This window comes from Opisthorchis viverrini (assembly GCF_000715545.1).
Source record: "Opisthorchis viverrini unplaced genomic scaffold opera_v5_301, whole genome shotgun sequence".
Classification (NCBI taxonomy): Eukaryota; Metazoa; Platyhelminthes; class Trematoda; order Opisthorchiida; family Opisthorchiidae; genus Opisthorchis; species Opisthorchis viverrini.
This window is the reverse complement of record NW_008751955.1, coordinates 603,395-623,997: the sequence shown is the minus strand read 5'-3', so window position 1 is coordinate 623,997 and position 20,603 is coordinate 603,395. Positions and strand designations below refer to the sequence as shown.

The following is a 20,603-nucleotide window of genomic DNA, read 5'->3' as shown; positions in this document are numbered from 1 at the left end:
TGAAAAGTTTTGGGTACCAGAGTTAGTACGTGAGACTCGCGAATGACCGCTGCAAGCGCAAGCGAAATCAGAAGAGAGAGTTGAAGCACGTGACCACGCTTGTATTATGTGAAATTGTACAAGGGCGCGTTTTTTGGAGTTTTTCGTATTCAAACGAAAAACGATTATGCAATTGATGAAATACCTAGCGTTATAATGGAAGTAAAATAAAGGTACAAAACGCCACACCTCGACCTACTTGTGTCTTGGTTGTCCCGATACACGGGACAATTTAGGTTAATGTAGGTTTTCAGTGGCTTAGGGCTGAGTGTGAATTCTCGAAGCCTTCCATTTTCTGTCGTATAAGAAGGGAATACTACCTACGTTTTCAAAGAAGGTGTGGGGTGGTTTGCTGCGGAACTATCAGCTGAGTGGAAGCATTTTCACGACGATGGGATTCTGGTGGCAATTACTCTCACTTAGCGGTTAAGGGTAGCGGTGCCCCAAAATCAATTTGCAAAATAGTCCAATACGAGGGGCAAGGGAGTCTACTCAAAACTGCATGATTAAGGAATTGGACGTTTGTAAGTGGGATAGCACAAGTTGGGCGCACTAATTCATATACAACAAATAAGTTTCAGTTTTGCAGTTATTAAATGAACATATAGCTAGAAAGAAGACCAATCTGTGCAGGCAAGTGGAAATCAGAAAAGATTATTCATGCAAAATGTCACAAGTCTGAGTGGTATTGTCAGACGTTATGCGCTTTAGATAGGTGTGTAGTGGTTAACGGCCCTATGGAGTCTCTAGTGAACTGAACAAATCACTGATGTAAGCCAGATACAAAGTCACAAAGAGAAAAATACAAGTAAATCTTGAGTCACAGATCAAAATAAAAGATTCCGTATTTCCGTATTCCGTTGAACCACCACACCAAGAATAGTTCTATCTTCCTGGTATCCCAGATCTCCGGTGATCGAAATATTATTCCACAAGCGTGAATATATTAGTCCAGTGTTTGTAGCTGAAATGTTTGTTCACGTTCAGTGTTAGCAGCGGTCAAATACAGCCAACCGGCGGTCACAACAACAGTCACTCAGCAAAAGTCTCAAAGTCACGTTGGTGCCAGCGAGCGGGCGGTAACGGTTGTATTTCAGTAAAACAAACTTTTGTACAGCGATGTGGCTGATAATGATGGGAAAAAAGATGATATTGAGCATGAAAAAGAGCAGTTCACAAGTGCTACAGGCGCATAGATGTATAGGCCTTAGATAGGTCGCCTTGCTCGAAATACCAGTGGGGACAATACGCTAAGTGACATCATCGGATGAGTGCTGAACGAACGTGGTACATCCAGATTAACTCGCTAGCTTCAGCCTTGTACAACAGAGTTCCAACAACTCCAGGTGTTATTTTCATTGACTCCCGAAGATTCATCACCTTTGTGAGGATCGATGAATTGAAGAAATTTCATATTGCGCCATGTCATTCCCGAAGACAGTTTCTCATAAAATTGCATATTTTGGGTAGCACTGCTATCGGAGCCACACGAAATCATCCTCCAGGAACACTAGGCCTTTCTGATGTACCGAAATTTAAGGTGGCGCAAAAGTTGTGACGGTTTTGTTCAATATCTTTCCTGCAGTTAGCTTCATAATCCCGTGTCTCGAGGTGCCAACAATGCTTTTTGTCGGACTGTTTGGTTAAGAATGGTGGTCTGCGCCACACAGAAACCGAATTCTTTCGGGATTAAAACTACTGAGCAATTTGATATGATGAAAACTGTAAGAAGTAACAGATTTATAGCTCTTGCTTGATTCAATGGTTGGTGGGGCGATTTCTCTGGTCAATTCCGATAACAAACGAGACTTTGGCCTACTAAACAGTAAGCCTGTCCTCTGTGCTTGTGCAGGCGGCGGTGCTCACTGCCTCCGTGGGGTGACCCACAGTATCTTCTACCAGAATCCCCGGCACTCACACTGTGCGCTAAGGCCGGATTTCATTTTGGATGTCAGAACTGGCCAAAGCAAATTCGCACGGCGTTAAAGCATTCTTGCGAAAACACACTTTAACTTCTACTAGTGTTGCGCAATATTGGACACAACAGTGAATCCGAATGACCGAATAGTGTTGGTTAGTAAATTATACTTAGACAATAAACCAAAAGCATAGCGTCCCGTCCCTTGACGCAACCAGGATTTTCGAATGGACAGAAAACGCATTTCACCGCACGGGTACCCTTTTGCACATACTTCCCGTCCCAAGTTATTGGATTTTTCAATTCCGTGGAGGCTCGTGTCATGCGGTTCCATTAAGGTACCCACCCAATCCATAATTTACTATCACCCCTGTTTTTTGCTGACTGGAAATTGGTTCAACTCTTCATTTCATCAGCCGTTGGAAAATATTGAGGCAAACCTTTGTTGCTAACACTGCCATTTGGAATTCGCGCATTGGCCCACCCGGGAAGTACTTGAGAGAGCTACCTCTCGACATGGCCATTACCGGTGTAACAAGTGAGACAAAGGAACCTTCGCGATTCATACGTGCAGTTATTTATCTCTGGGAAAAGATAAATAGCCAATTGCATAGCATTTGCATCGGCCGATGTCTAACTAACCTGATACCCAGGTCCACGTACGCTGGATTCCTTTTCAACGCCCACATCGAGTGGGGAAAATTTCATTAACAAAACGTCTAAAATCGTATCCTCGGATTTCAGAAAATTCAATCTCGACAGGACGCAATTCGTTCAGATCAGCAAACGCAACATATTTTGTGGTGGCTTTATGATCCCGGCGAGATTACTACTGCAGTTTCACCGACTTACTTCGTTTTTCCACATACACGATTAAAAGTAGAAATATTTCATTGCGTTTCGCCTTATTCTTTGTGAGCCCTGGGTTGGATCAAACCAAAAGATGTACCAGTCTGACATTCCGTTGAATCAACAAGCTGAGCTGGCGACCAGATAGGGGAAGGTCTACGCATAGTAGAGTCTAAAATTATGTATGTTGAAAAATGTCTACTTTGGATCGAATAATGTGTGTCCTTTCCCTCTAGCCAAACTTCACCAAAATGGGTGTCCTTGCATTTGTCTTTTACTTATCCCAAAATCACATACGTTTCAAGATCAAACAGTATTAAAGTGTGCATTTTCGTAGTTCCTGTACCCCTTTAACTACAGTGGCTACACAAATTATAGCTGAATATTAATCTCATCCTTATTTGTACGCAACCTTTTGACCACGAGGGCTCCATACTCCAAAGCCTGCTTGAAGTTATTGCATACAGACTGATCTTATATGATACTCATTTTTTCGGCCCATAAGAATGAGGTTCATTCACTTGTCCAAAAAATAATATTTCTATGGAGAATACCCACGATGTTGCTAAAAAAACCTTCGGCAGAAACCTTATGATTAGTGGATTACGTCTACATGTATCACATTTTGAGTATCGTACCAACTGAAACATGAGGCACATTGGGTTGCTTGGAAACATCATAAACGAGAGATTCAGTTAGGTTCTGGGTGAGTCTCCCGTCAAAACCTAATTGGTTCGCTAATGAGTATATTTTGCTCGAATGATATTTTGTTGAAAAGCACATGGTGGATGCTCACCATCTGTAAGTGAGCACCCACTACAAATCGCGCTGAAACTTACAAACTATAACAGTTTCAAACATCATAACGAGAGATTCAGTTAGGTTCTGGGTGAGTCTCCCGTCAAAACCTAATTGGTTCGCTAATGAGTATATTTTGCTCGAATGATATTTTGTTGAAAAGCACATGGTGGATGCTCACCATCTGTAAGTGAGCACCCACTACAAATCGCGCTGAAACTTACAAACTATAACAGTTTCCAGTGAAGAATAAATGGCCGATTAATTCCCTTTGGCTGTCTGATCCAGACAGCAGAATACAGACGTGGAACACACTAGCCGGCTATTTTGTTAAACCTGTCCAGCTCTTACATGAAGCATCGGTTTCACTACTGCCGCTTTGTCTGCTTGCGCTAACTGGCCATCATCTATGGCTATCATGAATGGTTTACAAGTCGGCTCAGGGTACATGTTTTGCAGTTTCCGTCTTCCGGGAAGAATGCAACTTTCACCAGAGCTTCGCATGTGGTGCAGAAATCTTCCTTTCAAAACCCGCCCAGATAAAAACAGGCCTATCGACGCTGCGTTCAATTCGTCCTCAGAATTTTCCTCATCTAACATAGAACTAACATGAGCAGCGGATGAACGATTTGAATGGGGAAAATAAACTTTTCGGAAGATTCGCCGAGAGAAGGCTTCAAACTTTTAGCTTCCGGAAAACATTCCATGTGAATTCCATTGCTGGCATATTCAGGCAACCAGGGTACGCTATATCTGCCTCAGTATCGTTTGCGGCCAAGAGTAACGGCACGAATGTTGGGATATCTGTATTGAGCGATTTGTCTCCAAGTAGATGTAATCATCTCGATTACTAACCCATTACTGAAAGCCTACAACACATAAGCATGCTCTCGGATGGGTTAAATCCGATTCAGGTTGTACCCTTGGTTAGAACCATCTTAGGCCATCAAAAGGATTTCCCTTCCGGGTTTTGGATGCTGATACACCTGGGTGGACTTTCCTCCGTTGAATAATAGATGGAAGTGATTGCCTTTTCGCACAGTTTTGAAGTGAGTCAGATCAAACCTGTCCTCAGCGTTCAAAAGTAATCTGTTTATAACCCAGCTAGAATCGCTTCGCTGGAGTATTAATTCCGATCCGAGTAGCTTGTACTTGAATGACTTCTCGCGACCCTAACTATCTGTGCACCTCCAATTTATCGCAAGAGAAATGACATTGCCCTGGGTGAGGCTATTTGTGTGGCGCCAGGTTTTGAGGTTGGTCTGAGACCGGGTTTCAGGAAGAATAGGGGTCCCGTAGATGGAACTGATGGTCAGTGGTGCGTCAGATTTGTATGATCACTAAAACTGCCTTCTTTAGATGGAGATGTGGGTACCTGGCTACGAGTAGTTCAACAATACGAAGTAGACAACCATCCAAACTTCCCCGCCCTCTGTTCCACCGAGACACTAAGCATCCTTCCGAATTCACCTAGCACGTTGCGCGCGAGCCAGAGACATACTCTGAGGCGAAGATTCTGACACTATTCACCCCCCGCCGTCCACTTTGTCACAAATACGACTGCGGTCTTCTGATACAAAGTATCTACCCCTACCACCTGCCAGTTGACTAGGAGTGACAAAACTGTTTTCTATTGTATCCTCGGAGCACTCTGCATTACTCTAATATCCATGACTGTGCCTCACCTGCACTAATTATTACCTGCAATTCCTCAACCATTGTTTTTGTTCAAACGTGGCCCTCAGGGTTTAGGCCAAGCAAGATATTTTACCTTTCATTCCGAGTGGACATAGTCTCCGAAATACGCATCTAGTGTCATCTGTAGGCAGATAGTTTCCAACCGGAAGGCTGTTCGAAACCGCATTTCCTGTCCTTATTCGCCAAACTGCTATGACAGAAGCCGTCTTCTTCTAGCAATCTTTCCGCTGGACGCTTGACCTTAGGATGGAGGCTTCATTGATAATGATGCATTTTCCTCCAGGACGCTTATCGTCGTCGATATTTTGAGTCTCTAAGGTGATTGCGGTATTCTTATCCAACAGGCAACAGGCCGAGACTCAACGTTCAACTTCTGTGATGCAGCCATCGATAGCATTCCAAGGAAACATTCGAAGCATTACAAAAAACCAATTTGCTCTCGAACTGGGCGGAGCACTGTCAGCATCAGTGAAGCATTTGGAGTATAGCTTTCCCAGTGGCCATAATCCAAAGCTCTTCGTCCTCCAGTTTTTGTATGCCTTACTGGTTTTGACGCATCATTACAAACATCTTTGGTGTACGCAGTTATAACGTCCTCGTTGCCTGGCTACCCACTGGTTGTCGTCATGTCACACTGTCTCTAAACAGCGGAGGATGTCCGCGGGAGAACAACGATTCGATTCGCCTCACTAGGGTTTGGTTTAGGATGACCACCAAGCCTATTGGGGACATGCGTCACCATAAACCCATAGCTGAAGTTTAGAATCGGTTATCTGGCAGGACTACGTGGAAAAAAGTGTCTATGGCTGATTCAGTCCGGTTAGTAACCCCAAACGTGCATTTCGCTGGTACACACAACTAGCGGGTGAGAGTGTGTCCTAGTCGCTGCGCTGAAGTGCGCGTGATAACAGACGAACAGCCCAGTTCGCTCAAGAGGGAAATTACGCCGGTTTCTGTATGGCCAAACAGGTCTAAAGAAAATGGACAGCAAAGTGATTTCAAGGCCATGGAAAACATCACATGAACCTGGTTCCGATTTATGGGATTCTACGAAGAAAGCGGTATTTGATGCCCGAACCCGAGCTATCCGGTGTGACAACAGCTCAGAAGACCACCAGTTCAACGGTCAAACGAAATAATCGATAAAAAATACATGTTCACCCAACTGTTTTCATCTGCTACCGATGGTGAATGAACTGTGTGCATTTTTTGGCAAATAGTGTGCTCCGGATAGAGGCAACTTACGGCAGGAGCCTTTTCGAGAACAAAGCCAGTAAGAACAGCTTGATTTGCACAGTGTCTCGTTTGGACAATAACGTAGATCAAGACAGACGTTTATTGAGAAGAACAATAACCACAAAGCATGTTTCTTTGCAAAAAAAATTGTGACGAGACGGGACGAACACAGGGGGCCACTTGCTTTTTTTGTTATACAAATGCATTCTGCAAAGCAAGCAGCGCCCACATGGAGAGGGACTAGACTCAAGACGGGACAGTGGGAAAGGAAGTGGAGAACAAGACAAAAAGTTGATAAACACAGCCATATGGCAATCACATTTAGATGGGTTCTGTTAGTCAAAGACTAGCGGATCAGGCGGAGGCTCGTTCAGCGCTTCATTAAGGGCGTTTGAAAGTGCAGATCGGAATCGTGAATCCGAACACAGCACCGTGACCAAAACCTCGCGTTGTGTTGATTGAAGTGTTTGACTAAGGCTACCGGGTGATGGTGTGGCAGTCACAGAATCATCCAGTTCAATTGTCATTTCAATTAGACAACACTGAGAGTCGGAAATGGTCTCCCCGGAAAAGTATACTGTTATCAGTTGGGACATCTGTGATGTGGCGCGGTCGGGTGGAGCACTGCGGGTGCGACACGCGAACGGAGTGGACAACTCTCGGTGCAGCTTGAAGAAGCAATAACTCACGTTGGCTGATAATAAGACGGTTCGGGCCAAATGAGTTAAGTGACCTGGTGTAGTCCCCAAGCCGGTCAACTTGGCGCAAAACTGATCCAGTGACTTTGTCGCCAGTAGGTTGTCTGTTAGGTTGACGGGGAAAAAGGATGGCGTACTGAGTGGATGGGAACGTCATCGTACGATCGATTACGAACACACAGCGTAAATTAATTTCAACAACCAAATTGGCGATGAGAGCACTGCAGACGGATTTTTCATGCTTTCGACCAACACAACAGTCGCCAATGCAATAGATAAGCGCAAATTTAATACTGAATGACTCAGTGCAATCAGTAATGGTGGACCATCAAGCTGACGCGAGCATTTACTAACTGAACTCTGAACCATGTCGTTGATGGGAACTTCCATCACTCGAATTTAGCCCTGTTTATAGGAACGTATGGAGCAGTAACTTAAAATAACAAGGTGAGTAACTGCAAAATCCTCGACATGATTGCCCATACAAGGTTTCTTGCCCGCATCAAAGTTTCGTGAAAAAGGGACAAAGAGTAATATATGTAAGCAACGCAACAGCCCCAGTGAACGACATCTGCATCCCCGTCACCAGTATTATAAGTTCAAGGTTACCAAGAGAACACACAGATAAGAAAATGGATGTATGGTGTACATCCGACCAAGCAGGTCCGCTTGGTAAAGGTAAGTATACGACTCTGATCACACGTACAGGCATCATACAACCGTTCTCTGATGGATTGACGAACGGACAAACACGCGTGTAAACTCTCGGACACGCATGCAATCAGCTGTCAGATTAAAGTTATTCGTCACTCCGCGTATCTATGGCTGAGTATTGCGGGAATGAACTCTACTCTAATAACGCGATCAAGATTCCACAGGATTGACACCAAAGAACCTTTACAAGTAGCGAACACATATGCAAAACGACACTTTAAAAAAACCTAAACGGGAGACCTGAAAACTCGATCACCGACCTTTTTTCAAAAAGAAACTGGATTCATCCAGAGAGAATGAACGCAAAAGCTCCCCAGCTGGTGGTGCGATGGATATAGGCCACCGAATCAGCTGACCGTTCGGGATGGCATGATAAACAAGGTGAAGTTCAACTGGATCGGTGAATCCGGCGAAATCGATCCCACAAGTGCATGCATGCTCCGCACCCGGCGGTAACTCCTCTGAAGATAACAAAACAAATAATACGACCAGTTTTTTTTCTTAAAAAAGATGAACACCTAAAATTAGGGAAGTTTAAGGTCGAAAAGATTCGACTGAATTCAGCCATACACTTAAAAACAGATGAGTAAAGAATGTGCCAAGTGGAAGCATGTCACTGAATCAACACATCGAACAACCCGATCGATGTTTGGCCAAATCTCAAGATCTCAATGTTTCCCCCAAGGGTTATTGCCCATTTTGGAGTAGACTCAAGAGATTTGGTCAGTGACCTACCTATTTTGTCAAACGGCTCAATTCGTCGTGCATCCAGCAGAAGGCGCCCGATTGCCGTGCTTCGAAGGTCCAAATGAATGTCATGTAATGTCACATGCTCATCTTGATTGGCCAGACGAAGACAGATAATGACTAGGTTGGGAAGATGTTCCCACACAGTTCGGTTGTATTGATACGTGAGTCGAAAACACGGGTGATGTGGATTTTGGATTTCAATCCACCGCAAGGAATCCGGGGTGGTGGCCGACAGAAGCTGGACAAAAAAAACATGTTAACTTGTGAAAATGTATATCAATGCACACTGAACAAAGTTGCCACCCAAAACGGCCAAAATAACTCACGCTTAGAGGATTGAAAACGCCGATATGACGGGACTGATCAATAACTGTTCCACACGGAGTGTCTATCACACTCGAAGCAAACAGTTCAGGATTCATTGTGGGCAAAGGAGTTGGGGTCAGGTTGGCTGGTTCGGGACAAAGACTCGGGTCTAGGGCAACACTTGGGGACGGGGCATAGGAGCTGGGAGCGTTTTGGTCGGAAGATATGGTAGAATCACAGACTACAGGTACAGTAGCACTGGAAGTTTCGCTGAACTGTGCACTCGTATCTGTTGGGCAAAAGACAAACGCATGATTCCCATAGTGAAAAAGCAACTTTGGGTTCCAAATCGATAGTTGGACAAGCCAGAACATATCTTGTGGATAAGCATTACGAAAAAGTTAAAGCTGATGGCGGTGTTTACGAAAGCTCATGAACTTTCTTGGTTACATAACGCTGCTCTCCAATTGATATTAAGAACGAGATACCGTCAGTGAACAGTACCGCAGCGTCTTGATCCGAAACTGCCATGAGAAGTGGAGTTTAGTTACCACATGATCAAGCAATTTAAAGCAAACGAACTAAAAAGGTGAGGACGGAATGTATTAGACCAATAATAGTAATAATCGTTCAGCTGTAACACCCTTTCGGTGACCAGCTGTCACCGACGACTGAGATACTGCCAGGTTGTCAATCCCGAGACAGGACCAATCGAGATGCGGGATTGGGTTCGAACCAGGTGCTTTCGGGTTAGTAATTTCGTGAATTAACCACTGAGCTATCTCGGGATCAGACTAGTAGTGTAGGACGGCGTGGTTACCATCAATACCATATCCTATCGATTTTGCAAGTTTCGAGTGCGGTCGGATATCAATCTGCACACGGCCCGACACAGGTGACAAACCAAATGTCAGACAATCTAACCCAGGTGTGTAACAAGACGCTCGCTAACAATGTCGTACCACATGCAACAAAGATCACACACAGTAACGGTGATACGAAAAACTCCACGGTTTGACTATATATACTCGATCCGTTGAGGAAATCCTTATGAAGATGGCGAAACTTCTCTAAGATGAAGGTGCTTTCTCTTCGAAGGAGTGATTAATAGGAAAAAACGTTCAGCTGTAACACCCTTCCGGTGCCTAGCTGCCATGCCACCCGAAGGTTGCACGAGGACTGCAATACTGCCAGGTTGCCCAAGCCTAGACAGGTAAAGTCGAGAGGCAGAGGGGTTCGAAACACGAACCTCCCGGTCAGTAAATTCGCGCTCTAACCACTTGGGACATCTTGCCCCAATTATTAAGGAACCACATCACGTGCTTTTTCATTAAGAACGATGAAGTTTCAGTTGCATCATTCAAACTGTGTCGCAAACGTGAGACGTTCTAATGTAGTATCCTAAGGTAACTTGTCAGCGAAGCTAGTAAAAAATCCCGTCAGTAGTGCGCGGTTGCCGGTTGCAAAATCGTACTTCACGGTAAAAGGCATTTCGACTATGCTGTTTCTTCTTGTTCTAAAAAAAAGGCAAATCTTCTAGGGGGAGGGACTACAATGTAAAAAACGACCGCATAGAATAGGCATGTACGTATCCTAGTCCGATAGGTAGTTCAGCACCTTGATTTTGCGTAGCGAGATCATCGGACGGGAGGTTCTGTGCAATGATTGAGTTCTAATCCAAGGCTGTAATAATTATGCTTCCAAGTCAAAAGACCCACAGACGTGTCACTCCGCTTACTTACTGTCTGCACGGGTCGACATCAGGCACAATTACTTGCGCAGCCCTGTGATTTGACAACAACCTATGTGCCGAGGGATGTAAGCCAGTGTATGGGAGGCTATACTGAAAAGTAAACGACGATACCAACCCTTTAGCTGTCTTTTACAGAATGAGACTGAACGAACATTATCACGAAACGAGTGGACATAAAGTTAGAGAGGATGTGTGATCGGATGAGCATGACTTAGTCATACGAACTGGGTGATGGCTTTGAAATGGGGGGTCAAAATAGCCGTGGAGAAATACCTTCATGGTCTTCGAGTTGTCGGACCACAGTCCCATCACCGTTTGGATGCGAGACACCGTGCTTGTGACCAGACTGTTGAACCAAACTGATCTGGAGATTGAGAAAGACAAGAACAGGAAGGATGACATATGGTGTCCGAAGACGGGCCTTTAACACACATTCTTTTCGCAAAAAATATACAGGGATAGAACTTCAGGAAAAACAAAACGAGGATTTCGCATTTGGCGAAGCAAAGCCCTAGTTTCGGACGGATGGAAGTTCACAGTGCACCTGACACCAATATGGAACCTCTCAGCGTCTTCAGGGGAGGTCGGCACAAATTTGTGCGTCAACTACGATTAACCCAACCATCGAATGATCAAATGTAGCATTCAAGATATGTTCTACAACACCCATTTCCCTAGTTGAATGATAAGATGTATAGACTGCATTTCCACTTTGAGAGTATAAAATATCTGCCAAAGGATGACAGCAAGGCAGCCGAGTGAAGTGGACTGCTTCGTGATCGGCAGCATGTAGTTTCAAGTCATAAATTCCGTCACCAGACAAACAGATGTGACAGCACTGTCGCTCTTGAAGAGATTAATGAGGGATGACAAGACTGTCCCCGTTATGATAAAAAAAATATCCTCTCACGGCCTCTTCTTAGTTACCTTAGTCGCAGGTCTACTGGTTTACTACCTCTTTATCACCAGTACATGCTACCATAGGCTATCATGTGGTCTGACAGTGTGCGGTGAGAAAATTTGACGAGCGGTCGGTGGCGCCTCAAATCCCACTCTCTCAGGACACGATCAATACAGAACTGCCTGTGTCTCAATATCCGATAAATTGTTCAACTTCGAAATAAAAAAGCGTGGGGGTGGGAATATGCACCAACAAGATGGACCATCTCACCTTAGTTTTCTTTTTCAGGGCGGAAAAATCGAATAGGTCATCTAATTCTTCGTCTTCCTCGCCCTCAGTACTCTCGGTGAAGGGTGACGGTTCGCCTGGTGAGTTCAACTGTCGCAACTTGACATCAGAACTGGAAAAGCTCTGTTCTTCTGAGCTAGATGCCTCTGTCGTGTGTGTCAGCTTCGACTCATCGAGTGTGCTCACTGACAAAGCTTCTTTCCTTTGGGCTGCAGATTGCTTCTTCAGAATGGCCACGAAATCAAGGTCTGAATCAGAGCTACTCGAATGTAGCTCCTCCGCGCCCAATTCTGACAACATTTCTTCGTTTTGATCAGCATCATCATCATCACTATCGTCCTCGTTATCCTATTGGTTGGAAGGAAAAGGCTTGTGACCAGTATCTTTAAAATACACCTCCAACCTGGTCCAAGGTGGTTCGCTCCACTGAGTAATAACGAGTAATTCGTGAAGAACAATATGTTCCATTGAAGGTCAATCGCAGTCAACAAATAAGTTCACGTAGCTAAGTAGCTTTTTGGAACCACAATGAGATCATGTTTATGAACAAAACGTATCAAGAGCGATGCAAGTGCTGAGTCAAATGCACAGGTGACAAACCAAATGTCAGACAATCTAACCCAGGTGTGTAACAAGACGCTCGCTAACAATGTCGTACCACATGCAACAAAGATCACACACAGTAACGGTGATACGAAAAACTCCACGGTTTGACTATATATACTCGATCCGTTGAGGAAATCCTTATGAAGATGGCGAAACTTCTCTAAGATGAAGGTGCTTTCTCTTCGAAGGAGTGATTAATAGGAAAAAACGTTCAGCTGTAACACCCTTCCGGTGCCTAGCTGCCATGCCACCCGAAGGTTGCACGAGGACTGCAGTACTGCCACGTTGCCCAAGCCTAGACAGGGGAAGTCGAGAGGCAGAGTGGTTCGAAACACGGACCTCCCGGTCAGTAAATTCGCGCTCTAACCACTTGGGACATCTTGCCCCAATTAGTAAGGAACCACATCACGTGCTTTTTCATCAGGAACGATGAAGTTTCAGTTGCATCATTCAAACTGTGTCGCAAACGTGAGATGTTCCAATGCAGCATCCTAAACTAACTTGTCGGCAAAGCTGGTAAAAAAAATCTCGTCAGTAATACGCGATAGCCGGCTTGCAAAATCGTACTTCACGGTAAAAGGTTATGCTGTTTCTTCTTGGAGGGCTAATCTGCCATTGTTCTAAAAAAGGCAATTCTTCGAGGGGGACGGACCGAAATGTAGAAAAAACCGCGTAGAAGAGACATGTACGTATCCTAGGCCGATAGTTAGTGCAGCACTTTGATTTTGTGTAGCGAGATCACCGGACGAAGGTTTTGTATAATGATTGAGTTCTAATCCAGGGCTGTAATATTTATGCTTCCAAGTCCGAAGACCCATAGACGTGTCACTCCGCTTACCTAATGTCTGCATGGGTCGACATCAGGCACAATTACTTGCACAGCCCTGTCATTTGACAACAATCTATATATGGGAAGCTATACCGAAAAGTAAACGAGGACGCCGACCCTTTAGCTGTCTCAACCTTATGAGTGTCATAACATTGCTTACAAGTAAGAATAACTACTAGAGATTGACAGTATTATGGAACTGCACTCCGAATGCGGCCAATATGACAGATGGGTTCAATTCTTTCACGATAGGCAACAAGCCTACCAGTGCGTGTATGATTACACAATTAAATGAACGTGTGAAAAAAAACGTGGGGTTGACGAAATTAATCCAGCATACCAGCAGATCTTTGTTCTCCTTGATTTTTTCTTCCACGAGGTCATCTGCCACACCATCAGCATCATCCTCGGTCGTCGAACCATCTGATTCCGAAAAGAAGTCATCATAGGAGACGAGGTTGCCCGGCTTGCCCCCTGATGCGCTTGTACGGATTGCGGAAGCTGGTGAATGCGATTCAGAATTTACTGTAGATGTTCCATCTGGAGTAGTCTTTACTACCCTGGACCACGGATCTGGTGGGATCGCTGGCCAATCGGGGAGGTCACGGTAATGCCACTGGTGACGATTGAGCAGATGAGATAAGGAACCGAGGCGGAAGTTCGATCGATCTGGTTCGCAGAAAAAGGAAAGATGCATGGAAAGACTGAATACACAGTTTATTGGCGAAGTACTCATCTACAAACTGAGTTGCTTTTACCTGGGGATTGAGCTAATCTTGTCTACGAGAGTCTTCAACTAGTCTGATGTTTCACCTGGTACGATATTCAAGACATCGAAGCCAAGGTCCTTGGATGAACGAGCAACTGTATTGTGATGTATCGAATAGCGTACCAAATGCAACATGAGGCACGTAATAGATTCAGTTGGGGAATACCATAAACAGGAGCTTCTCCTGCTAACATCAACTTTATTTGCAAATGAGTGCAAGTTAATATTAAAGTAGAACACAAGCCTGATAAAAACTCAGGGACCGCGGCTACCTGATGAGTTCCAAAAAGAGTAAAACGTAAAACGGGCTATCTAAGAGTTGCCCGAAAACCCAAGAGTGGTAGGTTCCCTCAAGAAAACCTATTTACGTTGGAATATTCCAGTTCCACAGAACAGTGCAGCTCTTAAGGGCGGAAAGGAACAAACAGTTTGTACACAAGAAACGAACTTCCAGCCAAACTACCTCAACAATGCAGCAGAGATTCCTAAGGCCATGTGCAAGTTGTCCCATTGGGACGAGTCTCATGAGAAATAACACATCCCGAGAATAGATCTGGTTTGGTGTTTCTCTCTGTTCCGGGGTGGTACATAAAAGTACTTCTGTTGATTTCTTTTACCTGGCACAAAGTAGTCGCTCATCAGTTTCAGTCGGCACACCGAAGTGCCTAGAGGTAAGTTGTTGTGTTCTAAAAGGGTTTTTGCTTTCGAAAGGGCAAGTGTGTGTCTGGCTATTAGGATTTGATTAATTAACAAGATAAAGCGGCCTTGAGAACATGCTGACTCAGATCTCCTCAAAAGTCGCTCGGTATAAAAGCCGAAGACAGTCTACCTGAAACACTTAAGTGCTTGTATGGATGGCAAAAGGTGCTACCGGCGAGATGGCCCAAGTGGTTAGAGTGCGAAGTTACTGACCGTAAGGTCCGTGGTTCGAACTCGACTTCCTCTGTCTAGGCTTGGGCAACCTGGTAGTATTCCAGACCTAGTGCTTCCTTCGGGTGGAATGACAGCTAGGCACCGAAAGGTGGCTACGATTTTTTACACGGTGCTGAGGTATCCATCCTCCCCTCCTGGAACACTATGGCATTTGGTGAGGCATGGCTGACAAGTTAGTTTGTTTCTTTTGAAAGGATAACCATCTGAAACGAACACTTCTCGCCTTTTCAGTATTCTCAATTGGTCCCCTGTGAGCGAAAATATGGCACAATATTCACGACTCACTAAGACCAGCCGAACCTAATCTGTTATAGAGAGCGACCTGTACAGAGCACGGACATCGTGGTGTGCCACACCGGTGAGGAAACCATGCCTTGGGAATATTCTGAAAATTATCCAGTCAATCAGATACTGTTTTGGTGTTGGGATTCCAGAAGGTTCGGCGCACAAACGTTGCATCCTTATTTCCATATAAGGAAAGAATTTCGTACTGATGGGTGGACCCTGTTTAAAGCAGGGCCATGAGTATCCATTAAAATCCGGACCGAGTTAAGTGGCTTCATTTCGGGATAGTGTCTGTCGAAGAGTGGCGTTCAGCTGTAGCATCCTTCCGGTGCCTAGCTGCCATGCCACCCGAATGAGGCACGAGGGTTGCGATACTACTACCGGGTTGCCCAAGCCCAGACAAAGGAAGTCGAGAGGCGGAGGTCGGATTCGAACCACGGACCTTCCGGTCAGTAAATTCGCGCTCTAACCAGTTTGGGCCATCTCGTCCCCTGTCGAAGAGTGGGCCGTCAGGGGGACTGACTGAGATGAAACACAATCATGTTAAAATAAAAAACCCAGTCTTATCAGACAAACTTATTCAGTAAGTTCACGCAAACACGAAACTGCATTCAGAATAAAGTACGTGGTCGATATTACTCACCCTGGAAGCTGGACTGTATCAGTGGGGCTGGCTTGGCAGCTAGACAGATCTTGCGTGCATGTTTGGCCAGATAGCCCAGTACCGGCTCTTTTACCGGGCTCGCTTCACCATTGCCCAGGTCGACTAACTTGTTGGAAGAATCGCCACCGGCAACCTGTTGATTCACAACCGGAGTGTGGACAAACATATGAGTCGCACGATAACATATAGCTGGAAAATATGAGTCTGAGTGAAACTGCTCCTTGAATGGGTTGATTGGGTCTCCTGGCGCTACACAGACCCACGGTTCCAGCGATAAGCCTCAAAGAACAGGTAACGCGGTAAATTTCGTACACTCAAAGAAAGCTACGGCTGGAATGTGTTAGAGTGTGCATACTTCTAGAGATTCGTCAGAAAATGCTGACATGTCCATTACAATATTCTTGAAAATAGTGATATTAACACGGGAAAACAGGCTGAAAGGATGAGAGCTTGAGGTAGCTCAGTGGCTAAACGGTGAACTTCCTGACCGGAAGGTCCGCGGTTTGAACTCAACCTCTGCATATCGAATGCTTCTGTTTAGGCATGGGAAATCTGGCAGTATCTTAACCCAGGTGCTTCCTTTCGGGTGGCATTGCATCGAAAGGGTGTTAAATCTTGACAATAATAACTTTTCGACAAATACACTTATTCGCTAATCAATTCGGTTTCCACGGGAGGCTCAATTAAATCTCCTGTTTATGATATTCTTCACCTGCTGCTGCACAAAAGCCAGCGTCATGATTCAGTTGGTACAACATTCAAGATATCATAGTAGATTTTCATAAAGGAAACTACGCACAAAGCTGCTGAAAACTCTTCGATCGGTTTCGCCCCTCTTAGGGTTCATCAGGTAGGCGCAGTCCGCGAGTTTCCGTCAACCTCATGTTCTATTTGAACCCAAATTAGAATGTTTTCGAGAAATACACTCATTTGCAAATCAATTTGGTCGTGGGCTGTCGAAGAGTTTTTAGCAACCTTGTGAGTAGTGTCCTTTATGAAAATATACTGCGATATCTCGAATAGCGTGCCAACTGAAACAATGACGGCCTGTGTGCAGCACATTCAGTCTCTCGTGAAACCAAATTGATTTGCAAATTAGTGTATTTCTCGAAAGCAGTCCAATTTGGGTTCAAGTAGAACATAAGGTTGACGGAAACTCGCGGATTGCGCCAACCTGATGAATCCTAAGGACAGCCGGTTTTCAGCAATAATAATTTTTATCTTGAAAGGATGGGAGATGGTGGTGCACGCCAGTATGGGGAACAAAAGTGCAATAAAGATTAGGAATTTTGTCTCATACCTACCTCGATGAGAGACTGAGGAAACAACAAAGCTCTCAGGAGGCGTGATCGATCACGTATGTCATAATTTTGATCGTACCGTGCCAGGTTGAACACATACTGGGCAAGCAAGTGGGTTTGACGTGGGTTCACAATGCATAGCTTGGCGGCCAGGTTGAGAACCTAGGTTTGACGAAACAGAAAGAGAGAGGAAGTGTTTGGGAGAGGTGAGGTACAAGGGAACTTGAAACAGCTGAGTAGCACTCGGAGAACTGCTCTCAGTCGACGTGTAAGGCAACAGAAAGGTAAGGGTAAACCATTGTGGGTAGCTGATTCAGTATTACAGTTATGTGAACCACCATAAGGATCAGCAGTTTCCCTAACTGGAAGACAAACGTTCAATTTTGTGGTAGGAGTGATTTCAGTGTGCTTGGCAAACAGTCGAAGATGGATTGGGTGCGAAACTTCGACTAACTTCACACAATCTGATCACCGGTGAATGGTCAATGTATTATCTGAGTAGATATGGACGCTGGTAAGTAGAAACCTTACTGAGGCTCACCAGATGAGTGTACCGGGATAAGGATAGGTTGGACTAGCAAACACAGCGAAACCTAGCTGGAGAATCAAAGTGCGAGGTGTCCCTTCTATAGGGGTAGCCAGTACGTTCCAGTGCCCAGTACCAAATCATGCTTGCTCAGATAAAACGCTTATCGGTTCCCCACGTAATCAGACGGAAATGTCCGCTTTTTGGGGGAATTACGAACGGTTGATATCTGGACAACGTTACAACCGCATTATATTCGGTAACAGTCATAGTACTTACATGGACCAGAGAGTGGTGGGAGTGCTTTTTAATTAAGTAGAAGATGTTTAGGGCCGATTAAGTGGTCATTGTTTCAGCAAGGTTTGGTAAACAATCGGTAGATTTATTACTGAGCAACGTTTCGCTTTTGACACAGAAGCTTCGTCAGGCCAAGTGAATAATGTACCAGTCAGAGAAACAATCGGCGAGATTTCTCACGACTAACCGACTTGATCAGCGCTTGGTGCAAGCCTGAAGTTCCTGCTGTTAGTTAGTGTCGACGGCTAACATTTACAATAGTTCGGTTGAGAGGATTGTCTTCGAGTAGAGTCCGGACTTGGTCTAGGATACCTTAATCGAACATCCCTCTTGCGTGTTGTTCACAGATTTTGTTGGTCTGCGTGCGTTAAGGGATGCCAGGGCAACTGGAGTGGTGCTGGGGTGGGGGTCGATCAATTGGATCTTCTTAGGCTTGGCTCTTCAACATTTAGACCCAGACTATCTCAGGGATAACCACTCACAGTCTTGTGTCACCTCGACTGCCCACACGCTTGCCAGTTCTATGCCCTCTATGCTGAGATGCTTGATGGTCTTCACTACCTAAGACACCGGACGCTGAGGTGCGAGTCTAAGTCTTCATCTCGAAATTTCAACATTTTCCGTGAGCAGTGTACGTCTTGCCATTGTCCAGTCCTTGACTACCACCTGATATTCATATATATATATATATATATATATATATATATATATATATATATATATATATATATATGACTGTTCAACCTACGTAAACCTTCATGCAGTCGCTACATTTTACTGGATGTACACAATATTCAACCCTATCAACCGGAAGGCGATCCTTCAAATGCACCACGAGAATGCGTGAAAACGCACCGATGTCGAACTGGAACAGAGTGTCTGGCAAATACAGTGTTGTCAAAGCATTGGACATGAGTGTTACGAAATTAGTACGACAACCGTAGAACAGCCCTGCTATCATAAATTCAGCACGCTGAACTGTACTCATCAAAGAGATGTCGCCTGGGAAATCCAAGGGCACTAGCTACATCTTTCACTGGTTTTTCCATACATTTTAACCAATTCAACTACCATTATTCATACAGAGGTACTTCGGATCCTCTCTTCTCGACGAATCATTTTGTTTGCAGAGCTCGAAAGGATAAAGGATCCGGTTCAATGTGGCCGCAGTTGGTCGTAGAAAGGTGTATTTTGTGTGAGCCACAAACATGACGAAAGGTGGTAGAAACGGTTGAACGGTCACCATGGGTCACCTACACTGAATTAGAGTCTGATTAAGGTTCAGTCAAAGACGAAGCAAGAATAAGAATAGGGATATGAAAAGCTCAACAGAACGGCCATTTTCACTTCATACCTGGGTGATACGCCGTAAAACATTCCGTGCTAGGTTACCGGAGGATACCAGTGTAGTATTGATACTACTGATGGGTAGGCATGCGAGTAGTATGTTTGTTCTTGTAAATTCGCTTTGGGTCTCTTGAAAAGGGATATCTGTTGCGGAATTTGTGGAGTCGCTTTGTAAAATTTGTTTGGATTCGAGCAATTAATGATTGGAGTGAATGAATATCCAGGAAAACTCTAGAAGACGCGTTCAGGAGAATATGGATGTTCAGTTTTTGTAAATAAGACGCAAATGAGAGTCTTGCTTCCCTGTCCAATAGTCTGCAACTGGTCAGTTGGCGTTCTCTAATAAATAACTCCGCAGCGAAGGCCTTCTAACTTTCACCAGTAGCGTGTATGATTCAGAATGCAAACGAAAACTGAATCGCAAGGTTGCTCCGTTGAAAGCACCTCTAAGGGAGGGGACTTCCTTGTACAGAGGGGGCATTGTTTTCACAATGAAAGCAACTGGGAACAGTCAAACCTGCTTCTTTCTTCTAGGTGGTGTTGCTTAGATGGAGGTTCTTTAGTGGAAGGATGTACGGTGCCTTCATTTGAAGTTTGATTTCAACAGGTAATGATGACATGATTGCTCTAGTGCTGACGTACCAAATGTTGTTTTCAATCTTGACCGAAAGAGGGATGCCTCATTTGACTGATCGAGCCCTAGCCCACACATTGTTTGATGAGTCCCCGTATGGACAAGACAGCTGTTCACTGGTTCGTTGATTGTGCCTCGGCACTTGATACCAGCAATGATTCAGGATAACTGATGATGGGCATGGCAATAGGGCTGCAAAGAGAGGCTACCTAAGGAATGTGTTGAATGGGAAGACCTCTGTAACTGGTACACAGATCAATAGGGCATTTGCTGGTTAATTACAGGGGGCATGGCAAGCTGCAAAGAGAGGCTACCTAAGGAATGTGTTGAATGGGAAGTCCTCTGTAACTGGTACACAGATCAATAGGGCATTTGCTTGCTAATTACAGGGCGAGGTGGCTGAGTGGTTAGAGCGCGAATTTACTGGCCGGAAGGTTCGTTGTTCGAAACCGACCTCTGCTTCT

General features: G+C 44.8%; 3 protein-coding genes across 3 annotated transcripts in view; 1 reads left to right on the top strand and 2 right to left on the bottom strand.

Moving 5' to 3' along the window:
• Positions 1 to 3,955: 3,955 nt before the first annotated feature.
• On the bottom strand, positions 3,956 to 4,204 carry T265_14938 (hypothetical protein; the record flags this gene model as incomplete). The annotated part of the gene is made up of 1 exon (XM_009175868.1): positions 3,956 to 4,204. A coding segment is annotated over one exon (249 nt), but the record flags the coding sequence as incomplete, so codon positions are not given.
• A 2,408-nt stretch (positions 4,205 to 6,612) lies between these two features.
• The window catches only part of T265_09707 (hypothetical protein), a gene marked incomplete at both ends in the record, with an annotated part of 37,265 nt that continues 23,274 nt past the window's right edge, over positions 6,613 to 20,603 (bottom strand). The window contains 9 exons of the mRNA XM_009175863.1: positions 6,613 to 7,340; positions 8,211 to 8,411; positions 8,686 to 8,938; positions 9,027 to 9,295; positions 11,033 to 11,123; positions 11,931 to 12,296; positions 13,724 to 14,052; positions 16,014 to 16,167; positions 17,339 to 17,497. Of these exons, the coding sequence (XP_009174127.1) occupies positions 6,874 to 7,340; positions 8,211 to 8,411; positions 8,686 to 8,938; positions 9,027 to 9,295; positions 11,033 to 11,123; positions 11,931 to 12,296; positions 13,724 to 14,052; positions 16,014 to 16,167; positions 17,339 to 17,497 (2,289 nt within the window). The remainder of the gene's footprint in view (positions 7,341 to 8,210; positions 8,412 to 8,685; positions 8,939 to 9,026; positions 9,296 to 11,032; positions 11,124 to 11,930; positions 12,297 to 13,723; positions 14,053 to 16,013; positions 16,168 to 17,338; positions 17,498 to 20,603) is intronic.
• Positions 9,561 to 20,603, top strand: part of T265_09708 (hypothetical protein) — a gene marked incomplete at both ends in the record, with an annotated part of 26,553 nt that continues 15,510 nt past the window's right edge. Inside the window, 2 exons of the mRNA XM_009175864.1 lie at positions 9,561 to 9,595; positions 11,949 to 12,101. Coding sequence (XP_009174128.1) covers positions 9,561 to 9,595; positions 11,949 to 12,101 — 188 coding nt within the window. The remainder of the gene's footprint in view (positions 9,596 to 11,948; positions 12,102 to 20,603) is intronic.